Source organism: Diaporthe amygdali, assembly GCF_026229845.1.
Source record: "Diaporthe amygdali strain CAA958 chromosome Unknown NODE_30_length_622097_cov_64_914702, whole genome shotgun sequence".
Classification (NCBI taxonomy): domain Eukaryota; kingdom Fungi; phylum Ascomycota; class Sordariomycetes; order Diaporthales; family Diaporthaceae; genus Diaporthe; species Diaporthe amygdali.
The window spans coordinates 53,194-80,855 of NW_026517050.1; the positions used below are offsets into that span (position 1 = coordinate 53,194).

The 27,662-nt window shown below is 52.3% G+C and overlaps 8 protein-coding genes across 8 annotated transcripts; 4 read left to right on the plus strand and 4 right to left on the minus strand.

The window, feature by feature from the left end:
• Nucleotides 1-337: 337 nt before the first annotated feature.
• Nucleotides 338-2,314, plus strand: J7T55_014092 (uncharacterized protein; the record flags this gene model as incomplete). Its single annotated transcript, XM_053132138.1, has 5 exons — nt 338-407; nt 583-1,316; nt 1,658-1,725; nt 1,796-2,112; nt 2,277-2,314. The coding sequence occupies 5 exons, from the start codon at nt 338-340 to the stop codon at nt 2,312-2,314; spliced, it is 1,227 nt and encodes a 408-aa protein (XP_052989693.1).
• Nucleotides 2,315-3,228: 914 nt separating this feature from the next.
• Nucleotides 3,229-8,982, minus strand: J7T55_014093 (uncharacterized protein; the record flags this gene model as incomplete). Its single annotated transcript, XM_053132139.1, has 3 exons — nt 3,229-3,471; nt 3,553-6,344; nt 6,393-8,982. 3 exons carry the CDS (start codon nt 8,980-8,982, stop codon nt 3,229-3,231), a joined length of 5,625 nt encoding a protein of 1,874 aa, XP_052989694.1.
• A 1,549-nt stretch (nt 8,983-10,531) lies between these two features.
• J7T55_014094 (uncharacterized protein) lies at nt 10,532-12,566 on the plus strand (the record flags this gene model as incomplete). The annotated part of the gene is made up of 5 exons (XM_053132140.1): nt 10,532-10,839; nt 10,898-10,967; nt 11,034-11,182; nt 11,237-12,178; nt 12,425-12,566. 5 exons carry the CDS (start codon nt 10,532-10,534, stop codon nt 12,564-12,566), a joined length of 1,611 nt encoding a protein of 536 aa, XP_052989695.1.
• A 264-nt stretch (nt 12,567-12,830) lies between these two features.
• On the minus strand, nt 12,831-13,378 carry J7T55_014095 (ssdna binding protein; the record flags this gene model as incomplete). Its single annotated transcript, XM_053132141.1, has 3 exons — nt 12,831-12,880; nt 12,949-13,037; nt 13,107-13,378. 3 exons carry the CDS (start codon nt 13,376-13,378, stop codon nt 12,831-12,833), a joined length of 411 nt encoding a protein of 136 aa, XP_052989696.1.
• Nucleotides 13,379-14,530: 1,152 nt separating this feature from the next.
• J7T55_014096 (uncharacterized protein) lies at nt 14,531-16,403 on the minus strand (the record flags this gene model as incomplete). Its single annotated transcript, XM_053132143.1, has 2 exons — nt 14,531-15,935; nt 15,985-16,403. 2 exons carry the CDS (start codon nt 16,401-16,403, stop codon nt 14,531-14,533), a joined length of 1,824 nt encoding a protein of 607 aa, XP_052989697.1.
• A 1,609-nt stretch (nt 16,404-18,012) lies between these two features.
• J7T55_014097 (uncharacterized protein) lies at nt 18,013-19,748 on the plus strand (the record flags this gene model as incomplete). Its single annotated transcript, XM_053132144.1, has 2 exons — nt 18,013-18,607; nt 18,664-19,748. 2 exons carry the CDS (start codon nt 18,013-18,015, stop codon nt 19,746-19,748), a joined length of 1,680 nt encoding a protein of 559 aa, XP_052989698.1.
• A 405-nt stretch (nt 19,749-20,153) lies between these two features.
• On the minus strand, nt 20,154-20,903 carry J7T55_014098 (uncharacterized protein; the record flags this gene model as incomplete). The annotated part of the gene is made up of 1 exon (XM_053132145.1): nt 20,154-20,903. One exon carries the CDS (start codon nt 20,901-20,903, stop codon nt 20,154-20,156), a length of 750 nt encoding a protein of 249 aa, XP_052989699.1.
• A 3,641-nt stretch (nt 20,904-24,544) lies between these two features.
• On the plus strand, nt 24,545-26,440 carry J7T55_014099 (uncharacterized protein; the record flags this gene model as incomplete). Its single annotated transcript, XM_053132146.1, has 1 exon — nt 24,545-26,440. The coding sequence occupies one exon, from the start codon at nt 24,545-24,547 to the stop codon at nt 26,438-26,440; it is 1,896 nt and encodes a 631-aa protein (XP_052989700.1).
• Between the last annotated feature and the right edge of the window lie 1,222 nt (nt 26,441-27,662).

Here is a 27,662-nt window from a genome sequence, read left to right on the forward strand (position 1 = left end):
TGTTTCCGAGTCTACCAGTACCTAAGCGTCCGTCAACAAGGCGGGCCGAACGGTCGGTTGTGCGAGACTGATCCGTACAATTTGTCCCGTCCGGCGCTTGGACATCCCAGTCCATATTCAGACAAGCGCCGGCAGCAGACATACAGTCTCGCCCTGCAGAATATACGCATAATTGCTGACAAATTGTCATATAGGGGAGCGCTGCTTTCCTGCGAAACAATGCAGAATCCAAGGATAATCCGAAATTTGTACTCGAATTCCTTACCAATTGTTCGCACTTTCCCTCACTACTTGTAGAATCCGCAGTATATTTGTGGGCCCGGAATTTGGATCTAAAATGGATACAGCTGACAAGCAGTCCCCATCTGTCTTCAGGTGCGGACAATGTAACAAACCATTCGACAAACGTGAGTTATATACCTCCAGATCTGTCCGGTCTCGCTCCAAAAGCTCGTCTCTGCCAAAATTGACGTTTTCTCTGCGGGGCTGAAGAGTCTACCCTTAAGAGGCACGGGTACTATTGCCGGTCTCGAAGATCCGGGGCTTCCACCCGCTCTCGATCTTGTGTTTCTTGCGCGAAAGGCAAGGTGGCTTGCGACCACAAGCGGCCCAAGTGCTCGAGATGCATAGACAAGGGCATTCAATGCCAGTATCCAGTCAAGAACCTTAGAAAGAAAGGTTCGGGTCAAGAGACTCATCCCGGACGGGAAAAGAGGACGTCTCCCTCGTTGTCGGGAATTCCTCCCGATATCAATAGTCTCCCAGAAGGAACTGGCGCAAATGACATGTTTGTCGATGGTGCGCTTGCAATTTCAGACCAGGACTTGGCAAATTTTGGAGGGGAATACCTTGATTGGGATGATGGCGGCATCGGTCTCGCCGACATTTTCGATACTCAGACATATGAATCTCCCGTTTCACAAGGGTCGTCAGCACTGGTTCGTCACGCAATAACCTCTTCTGCCCAGGCATCTCAAGGGCAACAAGACCTGAGCTCCTCTATCACTTCGATACCGAAATCACCAACCCTTACTGTCCGATCACTCATCCACCGGCCCACGATGCAGGCCGGGACACAGAGGATTGCTAATCTCATTCTTCACAACTTGAAGTCCTACCCTCTAATGATCCGGCGCCATAATGACCTTCCACCCTTCATTCACAAGGGCTTGCTTTCTTCCAGCTTCGAGGACGCCTGCATGGAGCCACTGACTAATTGTCTGAGCTTGGTACACCTGATTAATGACGGGTTACAAACGAGTCGGAAATTATTCTGGAGAAATGTGCGGATGGAGTGTGAACGTCTGTCTGAAGAGGTTCGTTCGTCCCAGTGTTTTTAACATTTCAATGAGAAAGTGGTAAGGGGCTAAAATGCAATTTTAGCATCTGAGCATGAATAAGTGGGAGCTACTAGCAGCCATACAGGCCCTGACTATCTACGTACTTGTGCGATTGGATGAAGGCGAGACAGAAAATAATAACGTCGACTTTTTGTTAGTGAAAGTGGTATCGGTAAGCCCTCATCTCCCGTTGTCGCCTTTTCTTTGCATTCCCCCCCCCCCCCCTTCCCTTCGAACCCAAAAGCCAGGCCTCTGATATTTTCACGCAGTTAGTGATACAACGACTCTCTCATGCCGATATCACATGCCATACGCAGTGTATGTCCTGCAACGACGGACTGGAGATGAGCTGGAAAGAGTGGATATTCAGGGAATCCAGGAGAAGGTGCGAGGTTTAGGTCTTTACTCACCCCATCGTACTGAGCAAGTCACAGAAAGACTAATTCAGTGAACAGACTAGGCGTAGTCTACCGCGTGGTAAACATGCTCGTCTATTTTGACCCAGTAGCCATATGCGACCTGCCCAACGACCTCGTCCTAGCGCCCCTGCCAGCTAAGAGGCAGCTATGGGAAGCCAGCGACGAGTTTGCGTGGAAGATAGAGAGCCAGCAAGAGCTTGGTGTCCATGTTGCGTTTGGACTAGCCTCGGACGGCAACGTCGTCCGGCTGGACGAAGGTCGCCTTTCCTGCAGTGATGCTTGGATGTCTCGTCAGGCGTCTGATGCTGGCAAACCGTCACGTTGCGCCGCGAACTGGGAGGATTGGTGCTCGGGTATGGATGGCTTTGGTGGGCTTGTCATGCTTGCTGCTTCTTTGGTGGTGTAGACTTTTCACTTCGTACAGTCCAAACTTAGCAGAGTCTTTGTATGGGCTGCACAAGGCAAGCTGGTTCGAGCTGAGCCTGTTGTGCTACATTATGCTAACTGGGTCCTGGAGACGACCTGCTGGACGGCGGACACATCGAGATCCTATGATCGGATAAGGAGCTTCAGACATAGAATGCAACATGCGGCAGAGTGCCGCCGCCCAAAATTACCTGCGCGCCAAATCGACGTTCAAGTCGGTGAGGTCACTGCATCGTACACTCTAGGTAGCGATCCCAGTTATGGAATAAACATGACCAATAATCCAGCCATCAAAACGACTGTGCCGTCTTCCCAGCAACACAATTTGAGTCACTGGCATTGGCGTTAGGGCACAAGCGCCAGTCATGCAGATGTTCATCAGCCTCTTCAGCACATGTTGACGACCTCGTTCCTACGTGTCTCGGTACCACCGTCGTCATCCAGCAGGACATGGCTGCGAGGAAACGCATGCTGGTAGCACCCAGAAGTGGCTTCTCATACAACACAAAATCCCTTTATCAAGACTGTCATCGTCAATTAGCAGCTAATCAAAGCCGTACGTATCATGATAAAACATTAAGAGCTCTAAATCTGCTCGGCTTGTAGACAGCTGCAGCCATAAGCCCTCCTTAGAGCCACATCGACGAGCATTGCTCGATTGAGCAACCCTCATTTCCCTCTTAGACGGGCAGTAGGGGCAAAATGTCCCGAGGTATGAGCGAAAACAGACCATCCTGCAAATTCCCAACGCCATGCCTCGTATAGTGAAAATGTGTGTCAGAAAACGCCAGTTCTGGTTGTAGCGGCAACGGCAACCTCTTTCAACTTTTCTGACGTCCAAAACGCCAAAGCTCAGCAAAGACCACGAAGATCATTCCACCATGCCAAGATATCAGCTGTCCACCCATATCGGACAACAAGACCAAAGCAAAGCCGAGCAAGCACATTCGCAGTCCGCCACGGGGTATCTTCGAGTTCAACTCCGTAATGAAATGTCATGAAACTTGCATGAAGCGCAAATTAAGAACGGAAAATAAGGAAAATTAGTCGTCATCGATGATGAATGGATCCGAAAGGGTCTTCCCAGGACCATCAGGCGGCAACGTCCGCCGTCGTTGCCCAGTCTTCTCAGCCTTGACTCTTGGCTGCTTGGAACCGTCTTGAGGCTTCAGCTTCCTATTCTTGTAGACTTCACGGATAGCCGCCATGTCCTGTGCTTTCTGGCTGTTGAGTTCAACTGGTTGGCCGTCCTCACTAATCGACCGCTGCAAGATCTGTTGAGTGTGCTGCAAATGGCGCAACGTTAGCCCGATGTCCATGCTTCGAAGCAACACCAGGAGCCCAGAAGCTCAATGGGGATTTCCTACATCAGGATCCTTCGTGCCCTTGTCGCCCTGAGACTGTGGCACTGAGCGACGCCCTTCCAACAGATTCTCCAGACCAGCTTTGGGATCGCCAGCCGTGGCCAAAGCCTGAGGAGAAACGTTGCCGTCGAGGACTCTATCCGCACGGTCTTGGCGTCCCTGAACCAGCATCTTCAGCTTATTCCACGTACTGGACCGCAGCAAAGCCCCTCCCTTGATGTACTTATTGACCTGCTCAACTAGAGCCGGTACGCGTTGCTTGAGAGGATAACTCGCTTGCTTCGTCAACTCTTTCTGAAAATCAGCCATGGCATCAACCTTGGTCGCCGAAGGCCCGGAGGGCCTGGATATCATTGGAGCTAACCCGATGGGTTTCATGGACTCTCGAGAGGCAATGCTATCCTGTCCAGCTGCACTGGGAATTGATCGCTTCTGGATGCCGCCCATCGCCACTGGCACCATGTCTTGCGATACAGAGGCATGTTCAATATCAGCTAATGCCATTTGAGCACTGCGGCTTTGAACTGCATCCATAGTGACCGGCATTATGCCTGATTCAGCAGCGGTTCTTGCTAAACTCTGTGCTCTCTCAGCACCAAGCATTGGATGGCTTCTGTCAAAATCCACGAACGGATCATCTCGAGGGAGCACGCGCGGTGCCAACTCATTGCGAAGAGTATCGGCACCCACCAGTCCGTTTGCGTTTTGGTAGTGGTATTGCGTATATACAGACTCGTTGCGATCAACCCCAACAGGCCGTGAAAAGTTGTGTTGACGAATTCCGGTAGGCAATGGAGCAGTGGTAACGGGCATCATCTGCATCAGAGAATTAGTACCAGTTTCATTTGCCCTAGACTCGTGTTCTGTTGGACATGAAGCAAGCAAAGGCTGTGAGGAGTCTGTGCGATAGTCGGGCATTGCAAGTGCAGTGACGACTGAGCCTGGAATTGATGCAGCTGTGAATGCTGAAGCTGAACCGAAAGCCTGGGATTGTTGAAAATGTAGAGGGGACAACGCCGGGGCAAAACCAACCGAGTCCGAAGGCAAAAGACCTGGAATATCTCGTATTTGTTCCCATGGCTGTGAAGGCATTCCAGCTAGGTTATCCTCCGCCGCATTGATCTTCCGCGAGATTTGCTGCACGAGCTCCTCTGCCGCGGCTATCTCATCGGCCTCCAATTTCTGCGTGTCCTCCTCTTCAAAGGTCTCTGTCGTGCTGATGGAGGAAATTCCCTCGCGGATTTCATCTGAGAGAAGCAGAGTGTCAAGAATAGCATCTTGTCCGAAATAAGCTGAAGTATTTTGGTGCTCGACCTGGTGGGGCTCGGCGAAGTATTGCCTGAGGATTGTCGCTTTGGGCAAAGGATCCTTTTTGTCAACAACCCTGGATGCCAGCTGGTTCTTGAATACCTGTTGGTTGTGCAAGGCCTTCTCGAAAGTGCCGTCATAGATCAGCCAGTACACAATCACTGGCTTGGTCTGTCCGATCCGATATGCGCGGCCAATGGCTTGTTGCTCATGTACCGGGCTGTGCTGGAAATCAAAAATAACGACACGACTCGCCCCGTATATGTTGAGACCGACGCCGCCGGCCGTCGTTGAGATCAGGTAGACTTGTCCCTTGCCCTCGTTAAATCTCTTGACCTGGTCCTGACGCTTGTTGACATCAGTTTTACCATCCAGTCGCTGATAAGCTATCCGCTTCTGTCTGCAGATCTTCTCGATGAAGTTCAGGGACGGAAGGCTTTGAGAGAAGACCAGGAGGTTCTCTTCCAGCTTTGTCGTTTCCTCAATGATCTTGAAAAGCGCAAGCATCTTGAAGGAGCTATTGAGATCTGCATACTCGTGCTGAGCAGTAAGCGCGTCCAATGTGGTCGACACAATTTGGTGAGGCAGCGCAGCGAAACTGTCTTCCTCGCCGCCATCATTGCGGGCAGCTTTCTTGGAGCTTGACTGTATGCTGTCCTGCAGCTTCTGCTTTAGAACTCGTTCGAGAACCAGGGGATGTGCAAGCAATAAGCCGAGCGTTCTGATTAAGGCCCACATGAGCGGAACTTGGTTAACGCCTGCCCCATTGACTACGTTTAAGTAGGTCAAATATACCGCCTTTTGGACATTTCTCATGTCGAGGTAAACAATGTACTCTGTCTTTGGGGGTAGACTGTCCTTGAGAGTGCCAACAGTCCTGCGATGCATCTTGGGCGCCACGACCTTCCTGAGGGCCGCCAAACGGATCTTGGCTCTTCTTCGGTCTGTGCGAGAGCTGTCTTCGTATAGCCCGTTGGCAATCGGGTTGGAATATTCTGATCTGAACCATCGCTTCTCCCCCAAGAAACCGGGTGCAACCCACTGGATCATAGCATAATATTCATCCACATTATTGGCCAGCGGTGACCCTGTCAGGGCAAGTCTGGTGTGCGTCCTGAATCGATTGGCAATACTGCTCCTCTGTGACTTGTCGTTCTTCAAGTTGTGTGCTTCGTCCCCAACGACAATCGAGGGGGATTCCAAAATCAAGGTCAGTAGATCTTCTCGCTTCGCTATTTGTGTGAGCATTGTGTACCCGATCACTAGGACGCCGCCTTCATCTGCCCATTCTTGGATGTTGTCAGTTCGCTCCTCCTCACTCATGATGGCTGTGACAGACAGGAGAGTCCCGAGAATCTCATCAGGCGCCCACAATAGAAGCTCGTCCATCCAATTGTTGAGAAGGCCTGCAGGACAGAGTATCAGCGTCCTCGACTCCTTCAGGTTGTCAGGAATCTGACAAGACACTTTGGGGTCTTCGGACTTCGCTGCCTCTTGGATCGCAGTCAGAAGAGTGACCACCTGCATCGTCTTACCCAAACCCATGGCATGGGCGAGCAGGCAGCCCTGGTTCGCGTCTGACAGGATTTGGTCCCACATGAAGCGGACTCCGTCGATCTGGTGGTCTTTGATACGTCCAGCGATGTAGTCGTGGACGTACACCAGGTTGTGACCCTCCAACTTGGACTCGTTGATAATAAGGCGTGATTTCTCATGTGATAGCTGTGAGCCCTGGACTTGCTGTCGAAGCAGGAGCCTCCGCTGCTGCTGTTCTTTCTGGCGCCGCTTTTCCTTCTCCCTGACATTTTGCGAGGATCCAGCCGGTGCTTGCTTGGGTTGAGCAACAGATGCCATTTCGGTGCTGTCAGAGCCTAATTCCTCGTCATCAGCGGAGAGGGACTCGTCCGCTTCCTGCGTATAACCGAAGCTGGGGGCAATCGTCTTGAGGAGGGCCCAGAATTCAGGGAGGTGTCCGATTCCCGCCTTGACACGCCCGATGTGATCTGCATCAAGTTTCTTACACTTGGGAGATAGATTCATCGATTCCGATGCCGATGCCGAGTATTTGTTGAGATAGATGGCAAACAGTCTAGTGAGGGTGGCAGCAGTCTCATACCGGTTCTTCTCCCTCGAGCCTCTGACCACGTCTGTGGAGGATTTGCAATGCTCGCACGCAAAGTCAACATATTCCTTCCTGAGTGATCCAACTGGAGCGTCTTCGCCCTGCAGAATGATGATGTTGTCGAATATGTCGTTCTGTCTGGCTTTATGAAGGTTGGAAAGGATTGTTACAATGAGTCGCTCAAAGTCTTTTCTCTCCTCCCAGTGCAAAGTGCCCATGTTGGCGATGGACTTTGGATCGCTCAGGGGAAATCTCTCTGAGGCTGGCGAAGCGCTATATGTCGTGCCCTTGGCAGAGGCTCGTGGAGTTGCAGGCTTTCGCTTCGGCTTAGACGGGGTTACCAGGTCGATCAAAGCGTAGTCTCGGCCGCGGAAAGGCGAGTCATCAATCTGCGTTAAGTCATGCATTTCGATATCCTCGGTGGTACTAGACCCGAAGCTTTGAGCTGGGTCTAATGGTGTATTCGAGACGGAGTGATCCATATCGAATGCTTCAGCCTCACGGGGCTCTTGGGGCCGTTCTTGAGGGTCAGCCTCATCGTAAGAATCTTCGACAATGAAGTCATCCATCTCTTCTTCCTGCTCATCTCCGCTCCAGAGATCAATTTCGCGTGTTCGCTTCGTCTTTCGCTTCCTCTGAGATGGTGATTTCAACTTGGAAACTCGTTCGGGCGCCTCTGGGCTATTGACGACACTGATAAGCCACTTGATGTGCTCGATCTTGTTAACGTCCGGCTTCAAGAAATCAGACATGCCACGAAGTTCGGATCCAGTCTGATAATAGTTGGCCTTCATCTCCGCAAGTGTCTTCTCAAGGCGAGTCCGTCCCTTCCAGAGTTCTGTCGTCATTTCCTTGACCGTACTGCCCCTGGTGCCACGTTTCCTGGTATCATCCCAGATCTTGTAAGCTCTGTGCTTCTCCTTCGGAAGTTGTTGCTCATGCCAGTTGGTGGCACATTCTTCCACCATCTGCTTAAGCAAATTGTCAACCTCAGATGCAAGGAGACCAAGGACTTCGTCGGCTTCTTCGTCGGCTTCCTCCGCATCCTCCAACTCTTCTCTCTGAACAGTCTCAACGATCTCGTCCCATTCAGAACAATCCTCTTCATCATCAGATTGCCCATACAATGGTAAAATCTTGTTGTCCTCAGTATCAAATTGTTGCTTTGGGCGGCGGAGATATCTCTTCATTCTATCGGCGACATATTTCTTCTTTGCCTTGCCGATGGATGTGGGGGTTCCCCAGCCGAAGATCACGTCATCATTGGTTGAGATTGAGGCTTCAAATACGCCTGATTTGGGGAGCTTGCCGTTGCCCCAGTAGGCCCTAGAGCTACTCTCGCACTGCTTGATATCCATTGCATCCATGTCAGAGTCCTCTGGTGGCACCTGTGCCGCTTCATCCAAGGCATAGGTGTTGATTTCTGCATAGTTTGGGAGTGTTGCTATATTAGAAGGTTGATTTGCAATGGACGATCTGGGGTTCGTGGTCATGGCGGAGACGGCTAAGCGCTTCTTCTTCTTTGGGGGTTCATCAGGGTGCTCATCCATTTGCATGGTTTGGCCATCATTCTGGATTGTCTCAGCAGGTTGTGTAGTAGTTGGCGCTACCGCTGGTACGCCAGCGTCAGAGACTGGAGTGAAGGCCTGGTGGAGAGTCCCAGTGGTATCGTTGTCGGAGTCAATGTTAACATCCTGGTCTTTGATGGACGCTAAATACTTCTTGTATTTAGGGCTTCGTGATGTGAACTGGCTGAGGGCATGTCGAATGTTGACTTTGTACTTGGCCTTGGTGATCCCCAGGTCTTTCCAAAGGTCGTTCTCTGGTGTGGCAAGCAACGTCTCCCCATCGTATTCACCATCTATCAACTTCTGTGCCAGAGCTTCTGGGCCTGGCAACTTGGCGCGTGGAGTAGGGATCCAGCTGCGATTAGAGGTGCATAGTTCCTGGACCACACGGTCTATCTCCCAGTCAAAGGGATCATCACCCTTCATCTCAGCCATGTTGAACAAACTGAACAATCAACTGTGGGAAATATGTCAATATCAGGTGTGCACTCCTGGGTAGAATCCATATGGCCGATTCGTTTGTGATTTCATGTGACTGGTGGAGGACAAAGCTGATTGTTGGGACTCGTGGTTGACAAAGGTGGGAATGTTTGATATCGGACGAGGTTGCCTGAGGGTTGGGTTGGGTTGAAGAAGATGACGGGAGTGATTGTGCAGTGAAGTGGGTTTGACGTAGAAAACAGAAGGAATTCACCTTCGCCAAGGTTGAGTTATGGATGAAGAATCCAGGCAGGCTATATGCCACCATATGCTTACCTAGCTAGTCACAAGGACGCTGGATTCGAGAACGAGTTGAGGCTGGCATTGACGAGGAAGGGGATGGGCGCAGCTTGGAGAGGGTTAGATGAGAACTTGCAGGTGAGCCGTTTGTTCAAGGGGTCAAGATACCTGGAGGAGGGGGCCATTGACTGGCTATCTGAAATCGAGATGGCTGTAGAAGTGAGAAGAGATGTGTTGCGTCGTTGGATTTGGTCTGTAGGCGGTCGTATTCGTGGTAGTCGTCGACAATGGGAGTGTGTCCAGTGGTGTGCAGTCCAGGGTTGTCCACAGAATGGACACCGTCTCGAAACAGCAGGGGGTCCTGCTGCCCAGGTGGGCTGCCTGTGGAAAAAGTAGATAAAGATGGACGAAATGAAGGAAAGTATTGGAAGTCGAAGGAAATCGGGTACAGGGAGACAAAGCTGGAAGGTTATTTACAGGTCGCAACAGCAGATAGCGTTGCCAATTTGGAGGGAAACCTTGAATGTCTGTCTGCCCACAGCGCGTCGCACCTGGGCACTTTGGAGGTAGGTGACGCGCGACAGCGTGAAGTTTCTCTCTGGGCTGCCAAGTGAGTGACTGAGCCCTGCAGCGGGTCGAGCCGTGACTGAGTGACTGAGAGGTGCCTGACAGGGGTGGCCGATAAGACCAAGGCTACCCCGCGGCAGCAACGATAAGGGTTCTAAGGGTACTAGCAGCCCCTCCAAATAAGAGGCCCTGCGCAAGGAAAAGTTTCTTAACACAAGCAGCTTGTTGAAAACGGTGCATTTTGCGTTATGATATGTGTGTTGAAATATTCTGAAGTGACATATTAATACGCAGAGAGGCTCTGATATGGGTAGGTGCGGTCTGGCTCGTTGTGAAGTACAGGTTGCCATCCTTTCCTAGACTCGTGGGGGGGTTGGAGGTCATCGTGTCTCCGGACTCGGGAGCCAGCTAGGGGATTAATAATGCCGACATATCTCTACACTACTTACAACAACAACTTTCTGCTTTGTCTTGACTCGATCTTGAGGGAGTGGTCCGAAGATTGGCGGTCCTTATGTATGTCTTAGGGAGAAATCTCAACAAGCCCATTCGCAGCAGAAGTGGCCTAATATCCAACAGAGGCCCACTGTCGGACTGGCCCAAGGCTTCGTCCACTTGACTGACAAGCCTCTTAGATCTCATCCCGGGCTTACAGCATTACTTCTAATATATATATAGATATAAAGGTCCTGCAAAGATGGTGGCACAAGCTCTCACCACGGAGAGCTATCCTCCTAATGTCGACGGTGCCGAGAGAGAGAGGCTTGTCGAAGTCATCAAAGACTGGGCCATCGCCAACGGACTTGCCGTCCGCCCACCACCGTCGCTGGTGTCTGCCGAGACAGACCCGGAGGGCGTGCTGGCTACCCATGTCCCCGTCACCTTGTTCCCCAGTCCGTTCCCGCAGGTCTGCTTCGACCAGGCAAAGGGGGTGCAGAAGGCATACAACGAGCTCTACGCTAAGGTCAGCCAAGATGAGGGCTTCCTCGCCGCCATGGTCAAGGAGTAAGTAGCTTAGATATCCAGCATTGGACTTGAAGGGGCCATACACTGACCGGCGCAGGGTTGCGGACGGAGATGAGTTCATCGGGAACTTATGGAAGGTCCACTCCAGAGTCAAGGAAGAGGGCTATGTCCAGGCATGTTCACCTGCGTTCGACTTGCGAACTTAATGATATGACGTACTGACTTGATTACAGAGCCTCTCTTTGGGACTGTTTCGTTCCGACTACATGGTTCACAAGGATTCGGCAGATCCGTCATCTGTACCCAAAGTCAAGCAGGTCGAGTTCAACACCATTGCCTCTTCTTTTGGGGGGCTGTCATCCTCCACCTGCTCACTCCATAAGTAGGACCGGATCACTCCATCCCAAAACATGCCTTGAAACTGACGAGTGTCTAGGTTTCTTGCCGACACAGAGTATTCTTCCCTCAAGCAGCCAGGGGCGCACGGCAGTCTGAACCTACCTACCAACGACAGCGTCGAGGGCTTAGCAGGGGGTATGAGGGCAGCCTTCAAAGCGTACCCAAAGTCCGAGCTTGGTCTGGAAACCTGTATCATCTTCCTTGTGCAAGACGGCGAGCGCAACGTTTTCGACCAGCGGCACCTCGAGTACGCCCTACAGAGATCCGCCTCTCCGCGCATCCCCGTCTTCCGCCTCCCCTTCAGCGAGACCCTCAAGCGCACCCGCATAGCCGACACGCCCAAGCGCCAGCTCCTCTACCGGCTGCCCAGCAACCCAGACAAGGAGTTCGAGGTCGCCGTCATCTACATGCGCGCCGGCTACGGCCCATCAGATTATCCCGACGCCACGGCCTGGGACGCGCGGTACCACCTCGAGCGCTCGGCCGCGATCAAGTGCCCCACCGTGCTCACGCAACTCGCAGGCGCCAAGAAGGTCCAGCAGGTCCTCGCGACCCCGAGGCTCAGCCCCTCCTCGGCGTACGAGCTGAGCCGCTTCGTGCCGGAGGGCTCGCAGGCGTGGAAGGACCTCTGGGAGACGTTCACCAACATCTTCCCCATGGACGACAGCGAGGCCGGGTTGGCAGCGCGGAAGCTGGCGCTCGACCCGGAGGAGTGCAAGCGCTACGTGCTCAAGCCGCAGCGCGAGGGCGGCGGCAACAACTGCTATAGAACCTCCATCCCGCCGTTCCTCAAGGACCTCCCCGAGGCGCACTGGAAGTCATACATTCTCATGGAGCTAATCACGCCGCCGCCGGTGAGCAACATTATTCTCAGGAACGGGAAGCTCGAGCAGGGAGGGGTGATCTGTGAGCTGGGCATCTACGGCAGCTGTGTCTGGGATCAGGGCACAGGAAAGATCCTGCACAACGAGGAGGCAGGGTATTTGCTGAGAACCAAGGGGGACCAGAGTGAAGAGGGAGGTGTTGCGGCGGGTTTTGGCTGCATGGACTCTTGCAACTTAGTCTAGAGGTTACGCGCCGGGCATATCAAGGTGGGCTTGGCTGAGCTGTATGTGTTTACATATTAGGCCAGAACGAGCTGGATAGACTGTAATAAATGTCTTAGAGCCTAGTGCTGCTGAAAGCTAACACGTGCCGCTGATCTGTGGCTTTCGCGGATCTGTAGAAGACCAATGTCCTGCGCGCCACTGCCGTACATCTGGGCGCTTCAGATCCGTAAGGACTATCGCGCGTGTACCGATATTGCACATGCATCAACGACAATATCAAAGCAGCGACTGGGAGGCGAGAGCGAGCAAAGCTTCTAGATCGGCAACCATTTGCATTGACTTCTCAATACGCCCCTGCGGAAATTTATCAAGGTGGTATCGCGGAAGAGACGTGTAACATATGAAAGCGCAGCCGTGGAAGAGTGGGGATCGTGACGGGGCCGGAAGACCCGTACAATTTCTTCATGTGTCCTTCGTAATCATCAAGTATCTTTAATACAATTCTCGCAAGAACGTCAAACATATCGACACATAGAGGTGCGCTCCGCCGTAGGCGGTCATTCGTTTACTTCGGGGCGCCTTTTAGCTTGAGGGCGCATCTCCCCGGGGCTTGCGGAGGACCTCCAAGTTGCCTGTGGATCAATCGCGGTCAGTGTCGAACTCTTGCGGAAAAGGCGGCGAGGGTTCAGGAATGGCTCACGCTGGACAATGCTCAGAGAAGTGCGGGTCTTGCCTTCGGCATCCTCGTACTTGTCGTTCGTCGCGTCGCCCTCGACATAGACAAGAGTCCTGCAATCGGGAAGTAATTAGCATTGAACAGATTCTCTCAAGATCACGGAGCGAGGTGAGGGCACTGACCCCTTTGGCAGAGTCTGGAAGTAATCGCGGCGTGGACCCTCCTGTTCGAAGCTGGTAACCCTGAAATAGGACGTCCTGACGTTGTCGCCGCGGCCGACGTTGGAAGCGACAGCGTACTTGAGGATCTCGCGGCCAGTCGATGTGGCCTGCAGCTCGGGCGTCTGGACCAGGTTGCCGACAAGGGTGATCTTGGCCAGGGGCCGGGCGGGCGTCGTGCTGAAGGCACGGGCGGCGCGCGGGGCGGCGATCGCACGGCGAGCGAGGAAAGACATGTTGATGGATTGAATCGAGTGTTGGCCTGAGTCGAGAAGGGCGACAGCGGTGAGAGTGGCTGAAGGTACGGTGTTCGGGTGGCTGAGGGCACGTAAATGGGGAACTTCCTGCTTAATATGGGCAAAGGGCAAAAGGAAAGTCGGGAAATTTGAATGCGATGCGATCCAATGCGACAGCTGCAGCTGAAGGGTGATCGCGCGTCTGCTCGACGCGCGCCGGTAGGGGCTGACAGGGATAGAGCATTTGTACCACACCTTCTAAATGCATCTTCTCCAATATCGACTTATGCGGACGTCAAGCTCTCTTATAGAGATACATTGCTCGCTATGCGTTTAGAGAGTCAAAAACTCCCATCGACTTCAGCATCTCAGGCCTAGCAATCACTAATTGACACTTCCACACATGGAAACAAATAGATACCGATGACATAGGCAAAACTTTAAAGCCGTTTGCTATGTGCCGATATGTGGATCTGTATTTCTTCTCCTCGGATTGGCAGAATAGCCTGTATGTATCTGCTGCGGCCGCCGAAACCCACATGCAAGTTCAAAAAGGGAAGGTTCGGTGAATCTTGGCTAGTATCTGTCATATTCAATGTATATTCCCGCTCATGGCTATTTTTAGATTCCATTTTAAGACAATTTTCAAGAAATTGGGATAAGAGGAACCTCAAGAGTGACATAGGGATGGTGCAGCCACACTCAGTCAGGTAGCAAGAAGTGTGTTCAATTTCTTGGTCTATCAGCCTTTTTTATCTCTTTTATTCATTGCTGTGTTGAAAATTATAGGATCACAAAATTCTGCAAATTTCGTCTTATAAGAGAGGTAGACTTGAGATTATGTTTCCTGAAACCTGGCTGTAATAGGGTCACGGTAAGCGGCAGCTATAAAATAATACAAGTCGCGGTCTAAGATCCGCCTTCATTTGATGAGCTATATAGAGACGAAAGGAAAATTGTTTCCATGTGGTTTCGACCTGGTCTGTGTAGACCTTCAGTGCCGTCATCGTGCGCCACAGACTAGAAAGGGTCAAAGACCATGTTGGTGCAAACCATCCAACAGACATCCAAAAATGCTCAGGTCTGACGGACCGGCCGCCCTTTGCACATAAAATCATCTGCATTCGCATTTGAATATTCGGAAATCCATGATCAGTTTCCATTCTTGATGTCATCGGCGATCTTCTCTGCCAGCATGTACGCAGTGCTCTGTGCATGGCCAGGAGGGACAAACGGGAAGCTGCCTGTGTCGACGACTCTCAACCCCTGGACACCGTACACACGACACTGCGGGTCCACCACAGCCATGGCGTCGTCTGCTTTGCCCATTTTAGTCGTTCCTGCGGCGTTGAAGATCGTACCAGTATTTTCTCTGATATAGTTCTCGATGTCAGCATCGGCTGTAACATTTGGGCCAGGCACGAACTCCGGCCCATCCAGAAGAGACGTCAAGGATGAGCTGGCGTAAAGGTCTCGGATGCGCTTGAGAGCCGCGATCGCCTGTTCCATATCACCTTGGTCGCTGAAGTAGGCGAGGTCAACAACCGGGAGGTCTTCGGTCGAGTTGGAGACAATGTTAATCGAACCCTTCGACAGGGGTGAGATGATGGTCCCGAAGACAGTCGTGAACTGTGCAGCGGGGTCTGGCTTGGTGACCCCAAGGTAATAGGGAGAAACTCGCATCTCGAGTTCTGGCCAGTCGTCTGGGAGCGCATCCAAAGCAGTCTTGGTGGCATCGGAGAGCCCATCGCGATTTGGGAGCTTCTCCCAACCGATGACGGCCTTGTTCTGCGACAGAGGTCCCGTACGATTAGACACGTACTGTGCTTCCGCTTCGGCGTAGCCCGCGGCACTGAAGCTGTTCCATTGGGATGAGGTAGGGATGTTTAGAGCCTGAGAAACGGTGAAGATTGGGTGGTCTTGGAGGTTCTGGCCGACACCTTCAAGCGCATGGACGCGAGGAATCCCGAGCTCTGTCAGCCTGGCTTCTGGGCCAACGCCAGAAACCATCAGCAGTTGAGGAGATTGGAAAGCTCCTGCAGATAAAATGACCTCTTTCCGTGCCGAAAGTGTGTAGGTTGCTCTACCGGTGGTAACTTCTACTCCTGTGGCTGTCGTGCCGTCAAAGACTACGCGACGAGCCAGAGTGTTAGGATACAAGGTGATTGAGGCGTTCGCGATAGATGGATTGATGAACGCAGTCTGTGACGAAGACCGATGATTGTTTTCCGGATTGATGTTGTTTGTGACCCAATTGGCACCTAGCAAATCTCCGGAGTTGAAGTCTTCAGCCGGGCCAATGCCGATATCGTTGAATCCATTCAAAAATGGCACAAGGGCCTCTGGCGTGTAGCCGCCATATGAGATCTGAAGCGGACCTCCCAGAGAGTTATCGAACGCTGACTCGTTGAACGATGGTGTGGCATTCGCCGGAAACGTCGCAGGGTCCGGTGGTGTGAACGTGGCGGATTTCTTGAAGTAGGGCAGCACAGTATCCCACTTGTAGCTGTCATCGCCGACTTCCTCTGCCCATAAGTCCATCGAACCCCGAGTTGGCCTACGTCATGTTATCAGTCAACGTAACAGAGACTTTGGACGGAGCTTACCTGTGAAAAACCAAAAAGTTGATGGCAGAAGAGCCGCCAAAAGCCTGGCCTCTGGAGTATTGAACCTGACGATCATTCAGTCCTGACTGAGGGCTTGATATAATCCCCCAGTCAGTGACAGGAGCACTGAGTATGTCAAAATTGAAGACCGAATATCCTGGAACGACACTTCGGTTGCCATTCTCGATCTGGTAGAAGCCGCCAGCCTCGACCACAGCGACAGTGATATCCGAATCCTCAGCTAAGCGAGCAGCAATGGTGGAGCCCGAGGTACCAGCACCGACGACAACATAGTCAAAAGCTGCATTACCCGCAATACCGAAGCTTGAGCCCAGAGAATCGAGAAAGGACACATCTTCTTGAGAACAGCCGCTCTGGGCCGCAAACAATGCGGAGGCCAGAATTGCAAGTGTCTTCATTCTGAGGCGCAAGTTGTTCCAACTGAGGAGCGATGTAGCCGATGGCTCTGTTCTTCCACATCAACTCTCTCACCATCGTGTTCCTCTTGTCGTATTTATACTCGAGTGTATCTCATGGCTGATAGAGAACTTGGAACCTCTGCTCCCGCTGCCTCCCTCTTTCGGCTTGCTCGCAGTTCCCGTCCATAAATGCATGCGCATGATCTCTATCCATTTCTTCACTCAGATGCTCTTCAAAATTCGTTTAGCTTTGACTAGAGACAGTTTCCAGCTGTGATTCATGTATAGATCACACGTAATGACATCAACGAAGCCCTGAGGAAATCGGGTAACTGCCTTTCGTCAATCTGCATTAGAAGGGCTGGGACGGGTGATATTCAGATCAGACGAAGGGTTCGTCCCGAATCGCCCGAGTACAACAATGAGAGTTCACCTGGAAAGGAGATATATAATAGTTTTCAACTAAGTACTGCAGGTAAATGAACTTTTACCTACGAGAGCGAGAACGACGACGGCTCTAGCATCAAATCGAAGACACGAATACGAGAGCGAATGCAACAAAGGGGACTGCAGCGACCAATGCTCTGGAGTCCTTCTCGACTTCCTAGAATCGTGTTCGAATCCTCACTCATATAAGAAAGGAGGTGAGAGAGGAAGGGGTTCTCAGTTGCGTCCAGCTGGAAAGAGCTGAAGGGGGCTGTGAGCTTTGGGTGGCGTGCTCCCGGCAGCACCCATGCAGGAATTCTCTCTATCTTTAGGTACCTATGTATGCCAGACCTATCGACGTGTGAATCTGCATTCAACTTTACTTTTACCTACTTTAAATTTGAGGACGTCACTATAGAACAAGCGTAACAAGTTACTGACGATGTCCACATTCACCTCCTCACTGAAATATTTGCATCCGCATCAAGTCGTGTTGCAGCTCGATCTTAGCAGACCAAACTGTGACCATGGCTTTCTAAATGGCAAAACCTATTCTGAAAGCTCTGCCTGATGATTGATTCTCCCCTGGGCTTGATGTAGGAAATCTTTCTCATTTGTCTTACTGGGTGGGGCTGACCAAGGTGGAAAATTTCCTAATTCGGTTCTGAATAGGAATTTCACCCAAACGACATCTCTCAATAGGCCACTGTCTGCTGCCACAGGCTGCAACACTCCTTATTCAGACAATAGATCGTCTTATCTCACATTTCCCCCCTTCAATAACATGACAGGCCTCAATTGTTTGATTCTGAATAGGCGCCCTGCTTCAGAAGTTCTCAATGGCTTTTTGGCACCGCCCCTATTCAGGGCCCCAGCTTAAGTATGCTCGAGAAATACAATTCTTCTCAAAGATTGCCCCTGATCTCGTCTCTCAGCCTGCAATGATCGAGGCTTTCATTTGCAGCTTTAAGTCGGCCTGTGTCACGAACCGCTACAGGAACTAGCCCTGCTTCACGAAGGAGTCACATCTCAAAATACCCATCCAGCCTTCTTTGTGGATGTTCATCAGGAGGCGCACTGAGGAACGATCTCCCAGTCTATCGGCATCTCGGTTGAGGCATCCATTTAGTTCAAGAAATTGACTCTCTGCCCCATCCCCAGTACTCCAAGAACAATCTGCAAAATGCATCTCGAGCAGGCTATCGATTACGTTGGCGGCAACTACGGCCCATCTACCGGCCAACTTCTCAACATCATCTTCAAATGCATACTGCACTTCGGAGCCGTCGCGGTATGTCTGGTGCCTCTGCAGCTCTTTTCCGCAAGCGGTGAGCTTGCTGGCGTGGTCTTGGTCATCTCTAGCGGCATCATGAACTTCTACCAGTTCATCAACGCACTCCTCTGGCACAACGATGACATTGCCAACTGGCCACGCGGCTACGGATGGTGTGACGTCCAACTTGCCTCTGCATGCCCTTTGGAAACATTGGTCGCTGCCAGTATCTGTGCGATCCTGCGCAACGTGGCGAATCAAATCTCTTCGTTGCGGGCGACGGCGCTCACAGGCAACGAGAAGCGAAGAAAGAACCTCGTACACGCCCTCATCATCTTCCCTGTCCCGTTGCTGCAAGGAATACTTTACTATTTCGTGATTGCGATGAGGTACAACATCTCAGGCATCATCGGATGCCAGGCCGTCTACCAGACCAACTGGGTGTTTTTGGTCATCTTTCTCCTTCCATGCCCAATCTTCGCGCTTTCCGCTGGATATTACGCAGGTAAGCTGATATTCCAACACTGTCACTGTCACCTTTGGCTAACTTATGTCCCTCAGTCTACACATTGTGGCGATACAGGCAGGTCGACTCGGAATCCCGACAAAATTTGTGGAATTCTAGGAACACCAGTGTTCAAGCACGAAACGCGAGGGCCCGGAGGAAACTCTACTTTACGACGCTGACAATCCTCACACCCTACCTTCCCTTGCAGCTGGTGTTCTTGTACCATAACATCAGTTTGGGGATGAGTTGGGCGGCACCATTTGACCTTGCAACCCTCCACCGCCAAGGCTGGAACGAGATCGACTACTCCCCATCTACGACCGTCCCATGGACCATTATGTACGGGACATACGCCTATGCCATCGGAGTCTTCATCATATTCCTCTACTTTGGGCTGACGAAGGATGCGCACGACTTGTACCGTAAATACCTGCGAGCTTTGGGCCTCGGAAAGATCATCCCCAAGCTCAACGAGGAGTGGTTTCCATCCGACCAGCCGCCTGCAAGCCTGAGCAGCATGTGGTCTCGTGCAAAGAGAGCTTCTGCGTTTGTCTCGTCAACACAAACATCACAAAGGAGCCCCCCTACAAGCCAAAAGACCAACACCAAAACAGTCCAGGTCAGCGACGTCGACGACATACAGCCACTGAACATCCGCCTGGACAGCTTGGACCTCGAAGCGGCTCGCTCGACGACAGATGCTGCACGCTCATCCGATCACATGCCACAGCTACCCAAGCGAGACCCATGGGTCTTCCTCTCCACGCTTCCATCAACCTTCCACATAGGCAGCATTTTCGGAGGCAAGAGGCGCAGAGCCATGAGCACACTGACCGGGAACAGCTCTCCTACACCCATCATACACCCTCTCCACACTACCCAAGCGCCATCAGCGATGGGGAAGTATCACCCTAGCCAATTCTCGAATGATGCTCACGAAATGAGCTGGAATCCGCCCACCATTGACGGCCGCGTGCGCACGAGGGTATGGGCGGCAGAGAGAAATGGCGCAATACCTGTGGATGGTGAAAGCTTGAGGGACGAGGATATGGATGACGGCGTCGTGAGGGTCGAGAGGCACATCTCAAGCTCCAGCGAGGTTTCTCCTCCCAAGCCTGTTTACCACCAGGACTGGTAGATGGTCAAGCAACTGGATTTAGACGTTGAATCAATAATCGAAAGGGTGGATCGGAAAGTTTGGTCGGAAGTGGAGTTGGTCAAGATTCATGAAGGCGTTTGGAAGAGGTCAATATTTAATGATACCCCGTACATAATCGAGCATGTTGGCAGATGTTCTAGATCACCTGTGATTCCCCACGTTTCCGCCTCAGTACTCCAGATTGTGTTCGAACAAAGGTAATCAGCAATTTGCATCCCGTCTACATTGACGAGCAAGTGCTTGTCACTCACATGCCTCCATCCTCCGAAGCACGTGTGCCGTGTAGGCCGTTTTATCCTAAGAATTTCCTTCAAGTCCACAGTGCACTCGAGACCACAGCCTGTTAAAGACGACAGGCAAATACCCTCAGACGCTGAAACGCCCTTAACCTCCAGTATCTGACCCTCCACTACCACCTCCGCTACTCCTCTCCGTTGCTTCCGAGGGCAACTCGCCGCCGTCGTTACCCACGGGAATCGCATCACCACGCTCGACAGCCTCGCTCCACTCTGAGTCGTCCGAGCTACTACTCTCCAAGAGGTTGTTATTCACAAACTCGTTCGGCCTCAGAACCTTCCCCTCGAACAACCGCAGTGAGTCCGGGTCCGCCGCGGGGTCCACGCGCCGCCGCTTGGAGCGGTCGTCTGCCCTGATGGCGAGGTGCTCACCCTCGGTGCAGCCCGGACCAGCACCGCCCCTCCCACAGCAAGACCAGTTGAATCCCTCGGGCCTGTCCTCGCGGTTTTCCTCGGTGTTGTTGTTCTGTAGCGCATGTTGCGCATCCTGGCTCCACCAGACACGGTGTGACGGTTCTATCTCCATAGCGCCGTGATGGAACGCGCAGGCCTGCGGATTGTTGGAATTTGAGAGGAAGGCGAGCTTGCACTGGATGCATATTTGTGGAGGGGGTGGCTCGGGGGCCTTCCTTTTCCCCAGAGGTATTGTGCTTGCGAGCTGCGGGTGGCTACCAGAGGATTTCTCGGGTTTGGTGGCTCCTGTGTTTGTTTGTGTCACTTGTGATTTCTCCAATCGGTCGAGGTACAGGAGGCTGCGGGCCTGGAGCCGCTCATTGTCGCACAGGGCTACGAGAATGGCGCGGATGAGGGGCTCTGGAGCTAGGAGTAAGCGATCCATTTCCAGGTGAGCCAAAATTCAGATCAATGAGCAGGAGCTGTAGATTTGTTACATGTCAGGCTCCCTAGGATGGATGGAGCCTTTTCAAATCGGCCGTTCAAAAGGTGTATGAAGGTGTGCAGATCACCTCTCGGGACAATGTCATTGCTGCGTCACACCATCTCGTCTTATTTCCGACGCGCTGCCCTTAGCAGATCTAGCCACACATTGCCAGATCTTGATCGCGTAAAGGCCGGTAAGCCATCATGAGAGGTATCAGGCGTGCCGGGGTATTGTCGCACACAACGCTGACATTTAGACCTGTGTGCAGCAGTGGTGCAGGCCATTCGTAAATGCGGGAGAGAGCTGGCGTCACAAAATCCAATTACATGTGGCACAGCACAGAGGCGCACTGCATTGATAGCCCTTGAAGATACGGTATCACGATTGTATGACTGGGCGACGCATAGACTAGAAACTCTCGAGAAGGTATTTCTTAAGTTTCGCAAGCTGCTCATTTCTGCCTTCTTGCCAAAAGGACGAGTCGGTTATGAAGGGACAAGCCAAATGGCTAGGTAGCAGCTCTGTCAATGAAGAGGGTTGAACCCTGGCAGCTCAGAGGCGTGGCAACAGCGTAAAAGCAATCACTGCTCGGAAAGCCCATGTCCACAGCCCAGCAGTCCGCACGTCTGAGCAGGAATGCTAGTACTGGTGGGTAGGACTTCGTCATGAGCTATTGGCGACGGGTGTGATGTTTGCCTCTGCAGAGCTGCGTGTGGTTCAGCTCCGCACGAAGAAGTCCAGGGGGCACTCGCTGTGCGCGCATGCATGCTTATGCATGCACGCACGCACGCCGCTGTCCATCGCCATTCGTCAACAACTCACTAGGCCCCGATCCGACAGCCTCGCCGACAGCATGCCTGTGACCTTTTTCTTTTACTGCCGAAGATGCGGACATCGCTGACGTCGCCTGCTCTTGTGCCGAACCACCAAGGATCGGTGCAGTTCAAGCACCATGGACTTGCTCGTCCGCGATACTGGGCTGACGGTTATTTATGAGCCAGATTCGCGCTTGCCTATTGTCGAGTGAGTGTTTTGGGCCGTAGATGCGACTTGCGACTGATTTCCCTTACAGCATCGTCCTCATTCACGGCCTACAGGGACACCCGTATAAGACTTGGGCATGCAAATCAACGGCTGCCTCCAGCACTGAGGCCTTCAATGATGAAAGCGGAAGTCGGAAATCATACCACCGCATTGTTCCACGGTTCTCAGGAAGGCTCTCTGATCCATCATCCGTTAAAACCAATTCAAGTCAGAAGAGCCGAGATAGCAGAGGCGTGAAGCAAGCCCAAGTCTTTTGGCCAAACGACCTGCTTCCCATCCAATACCAAAATGCACGAATTCTAGTATACGGTTACGACACCAGGGTCACAAACTATCTGTCGGGATCAACAAACGAAAACTCTATCCACTCTCATGGCAAAGACCTCCTCTCTTCCCTTGCGGCTCATCGCAAACTTGATCGTCCCTTGATTCTCATTGCGCACAGTCTTGGAGGCATAATTGTCAAAGAGATGCTTGCTAGCTCATCAAACTCAATCGAAGATAGGCTAGAAAATGTCGTCTCCTCGACAGCTGCCGTGATATTCCTGGGAACGCCGCATAGAGGCAGCCCTGACCTTGCTACCCTAGGAGACAGGGCGAGGAGTATGATCAGTGCGTTTAGAATGAGAACAAACCCTGCCATATTGGATGCCCTCAGACTCAAGACAAAGGACTTAGAGCGAGCTCAAGAATCTTTCTCTACAGTCTGGAGGCGACATGATTTCCGTGTCAAGACCTTCCAGGAGGGACTTGGACTTACTGGACTAAACTTTGGGCCTTTCGGGAAAAAGGTCGTCCCTGACATCTCGAGCTTGCTTGGTGATGTTCGGGAGCGAGCCGAGACCATCCAAGCTAACCACATGGACATGTGTCGTTTTACTGGACTCGACGATCCGAATTATAGGAGGATATGTGGGGAGATAACCCCAATTTACGACTCGCTCGCTGGACTCAACTCCATGACAGCACATCTTGGGGGGAGCCAATCACTCACCACCAAAACATTGGCAATATCATTTCATGAGAGTAAGGTGGGGGATATTGGTGATGATGAGAGAAAGTGTTTGCGATCTCTGATATTTCCGAATATGAATCAGCGAATCCAGAATCTCGAGGACCCGGCCGACGGAACTTGCTCTTGGCTTTTCGAGCACGAATCGTTTACTGACTGGCTCAGCAACGAGAAACAAACCAGATCCTGTGGTCTCTTATGGCTCAGAGGCAAACCAGGCTCCGGAAAATCGACATTGCTCAAAGAAGCCCTCTCAAGGGTTACAAGGGACATGAGCGGTTCCGAATGCCACGTCGCGGCATTCTTCTTTAATGCAAAGGGCGATGATTTGGAACATTCGTCGACTGGGATGTTACGATCTATCCTCCATCAAGTATGTTCCCAAAATAAAAACCTCCTGAAGGCACTACTGGGGTTTGCGTGGAGCAGACGTGCTTTATGCGGTGAAGATATGGCTCCCTGGGATGAAGCAGAACTCAAAGCTTTTTTCAAATCAGCCATTGTCGGCCAGAAGACAAGATTTATTATTTTCATAGATGCCATCGACGAGTGCGACTCAAACTCTGCGAGGGATGTAGCCAATTTCTGGCGGGAAACTACAAAAATGGCATACCGTGCGGGCGTTCAATTAAGCGTCTGCTTGTCTAGTAGGCATTTCCCTGCCATTACGGTCAATGACTGTCCAGAAGTCATCATGGAGAACCACAACTACCCAGACATTATCGAATTTGTAGGGCGGCGACTCAATCTTGGCATGACTGGCAGCCGTGAAGACCAACAAGCCATACAGGAGATTATCTTGGAAAAGTCTGGAGGAGTGTTTCTTTGGGTTTCTCTGGTCTTGAAAGACATTCTTCGGAAAAGTGATGAAGGAGTAGGACTGTCATCATTGCTCAAGCATCTGGATTCTGTCCCACGGGAGCTCGAGGACTTATTTTGTCAGCTGCTGACTGCAGAGCCATTTTCAGCAATGATTGTCAGAATGTTCCAATGGGCGTTGTTTTCAACCAAACCTCTGCGTCTCTATGAGTGGCATCATATACTTGCCTTCATTAGCGACACTCCTCCGTCAAGCTTACATCAATGGCGGCAGTCTGACGCCTATACGGAGACTGACGAGCAACTGGAGAAGCGGATAACACATCTATCTCGAGGTTTGCTGGGTTTCAACACCAAATCTACTGACAGCTATGAAATTGCCGATGAGTCAATTTCTGACCGGGCCGGCGCGGGCTCTCTTGATCTGAACACTGGGGAAACCCGGGTGATACAAGTCATACATGAGTCTGTCCGACAATACTTTATGGAGGGCCCAGGTTTTGCTGTATTAAATCCAGACTTGGCAGACAAGCCCCTGGCTCATGCTCATCTTTCGATAATGAGCGTCTGTCTTGATTACATTCTCATCGCCGAGCTAGATGCGCTCGTGGAAGCACGGGACCAGGCCCAACGACGCACGGGAAATCAGCAAGCCCAAACGGAAAGTGAGAACTGGGACAAAACAAGACCTGCGTTATCGACATCACCCATGTCATTTCTCACAATGTCCCACCGTACGGACGTCCTGGCGATGCCGACCAGTTTGCGCCAATCAAGAAAACTCAGACGACCTCGTCGTCGTGCGAGTGTAGCCAGTTTTGGGTCAGCAAGCAGCCACGATGGGGGACAGACCCCAGTCAAGACGGAGACCTACCGCAGAGAGACATGGAAGGGGGAGTTGGAAGACGCCTCTGCTGAAAGCAGCGAGAGACAAAACCTGTGTGAAAATCCGTTCTCAATGCTCTACCTTTCGCGAACGGACGATCAGAGCTCTTTGTATCACAGCTCGAAGGGAGAATCAGGGCCGGCCGGAGCTAATGATTTCGCGAGCTGGTGGATGGAACACCAATGCGTGACAGACCAAGCTTACTACGATGAACCCGCTACTCACACGTCCTCTCGTGCTTCAGTCACAGGCTGCTCGCAAACTCTGGAAGCCTACCCAGCCCTCCTCTCCTACGCGACGTTCGAACTGTTCACACATGCTCGAAAGGCCGATGAAGAAGACTCAAATCCAAGCGACATCATTCAGCGCTTGCGCAGTGGTATCTGGCGCCGCTGGAAAGCACTGCGGGAAGATGTAGATGAGTGGACCGAAATTCTCTACTTCGCGGCCGACCTAGGCTTGTCCTCCTGGCTCAGGGCCAACGGCGGTTGGGAAAGAAAGGAAGCCGTTTTCGCCATAGAACAGGCCATCGGACACGAAAACATCAAAGTCTTTGAAAAGATTTTGGACGCTTTTCCCTCGGCGGCATATGCATGGGATACCAACAGCAGAATTCTCCTTTCCCTAGCCCATGTGCCGTATGCTGCGCTGCTGCAAGTGTATCTTTCGCGTCATCCCTCACAAAACCGCGGCTCGATGGACTCAATCGTGGCAATGAAAGACATACTGCGAAGCAGAGATCGATTCGGCATGACTGCTCTACACCTCGCAGTCATCGATCAGAACAAAGCCGGTGTTTCGGCGCTTCTCAAGCATGGTGCCGCTGTCTCCGCGCTTGATTCTTTGCTCAGGACACCGTTGCATTTAGCTTGTATGACCACGAGGTCGGCAGATAGGTCTTCAGGCAACAAGCCGACCAGTGATGACGATATCTTGGTGCCACGCAGCGATATCATCGAATTACTTCTCGATCACCACGCTCAAATTGATGCTGTTGGTTTGGAACGTCGGACGCCATTGACTGTGGCCTGTTCGAACAGCACTTTGCTTCCTCAGCAAGACACGGGCAAGGATCTCAAAGGTACTGGTTCCGGCAGAGGAGATGTCAATGCTGTTGACGTGTTGCTCAAGCATGGGGCGAATGTCATCATAAGCACCAATGGTCTACTCCCGCTCCATAGAGCCTGTTGGACCAGTCTGGGTGGTCGACAGAGCAGGGTCTCTATCGTCAGGAAGCTGTTAGACAAAGGCTCACCCGTCAACGCAAGAGGAATCGGAGGCGGGACCCCCCTGCACGTGGCCTGCTTCTGTCCGGATGTTCAAGTAGTCGAAGAACTCCTCCGCCAGGGCGCCGACCCCATGTTGCGAGATGACAAGGGCTGTAGTCCCCTCCAGATCGCCGCCGCCTGGTCTACTGAACAGGTGGTCGAGACTCTGCTTTCACATCCTGATACCTCTGTGCACGTCATAGACAACAATTGGTCCACGCCTCTGCATGTGGCGTGTAACCCTAACTCGTTTGCCAACCAGAACCAACTCACGAGACTCTCCATAACACGGCGGCTGCTTGCGCATGGTGCCAAAGCTTACACATTCCGGAACCGTGATGGGGATTCGCCAGCTGATGTCGCCCGGCATTTTGGCTTCGAGGAGGCTCTCGAGCTGCTGGCGAGAGAAAGCTGTGACGCACCCCCTCAAGAATCATCAGAATGCGGTGAACAACGTGATTGCTGAAACACCTGGGCCATCATTTGTGTTCACACTCACCCGCCTTCCGAGACATGGACCAAGTGGTGGTAGGACGCCTCATTCTGGTCGGACGTGCTGTGAGCAGCGCATCTAGTCACGGGTTGCTCTACATCCAAGACCGACGATGGCTGAATGCCCGGTCTCGGGCTGCGGGATCCCTCACGACTGGCCCAGGTGGTCTTGCTCGTTGTGACCCAGACAAACAAAGTGAAGTGCTCGTCTCTACTGGCGCTTCTCAGACGCATGGGCAGTCCTAATGGGCGCGTGGATGCTCGCGGTCCGCTCCTGGCTGATTCGGGGCGACGAAACACTTCGGCGTTTTCCAAGTAGGTCTCGTGTTTAGGGTAACCATACGAGAGAGCGCGCACACCTGCGCGCTGAGTCCTGTTTGACTTGACAGACCTCTGAACAAGGCGCCCACAGCTGCTGGGCTCGACCATCTGCCGTGGCTGTCCAGGGTCATCTCACTTATCAACAGCCCGCAATTTCGGACTGCCCGCTGACTGTGATACGAGGAGAACGGCGAAGTGAGGTTTTCGCGGTATGCAAGACTGACTTATAGGGTGAACAAAAGCATGGGACCGTTCGGGCTAGGAACCATGCACAGGGTCTCGATGGTAGACGGACCGTGGCCATAGCCGTCGAGAGGCCTACAGCTAGTGAATTGAGGTTGTACCACAGTAATGCCATGAAGGTTATACAAAATTAGAACCAGCGTCGCATTTCGTGAATATCTGGCTCGGAGAATTGATACCCATGCCGTCGATCTGGCCGTACTGGGTAATGGGCACGCGTTCTGGCTGGATGGTGGGTGGTACCGAGGCGAAGCAGGCACTACCTCATTCACTTTTACACCGAGGTAGCCAACCGGGCAATTGGAGGTGGAAGGCTACATTGAAGGAAACGCGTATTGACGAATAGAAGAGGCGAGACGAGACAAGACGCGTTTCCTTTCACTCTTTTCAAGCATGAACGTACAAATTGGGCGCCCCGGTAGCTTAAATGCAGCCCCTGCAGCCCTCTCTGGTTGTCTGGTTGGGACCAGACAGGATGCCGGCTAGCCCCTGAATCTCATCCCAAGGTGCAGCCCGTCCTGCCCGTCTTGGTTCGACGCCTGCGAAAGTTTATGCAGACGGCAGGGGGCTGGCCCTATCTCTGTTCCTGGTCGCCGCATTCGGACGGGCGTGTGGATTTATTGCAGTACGAT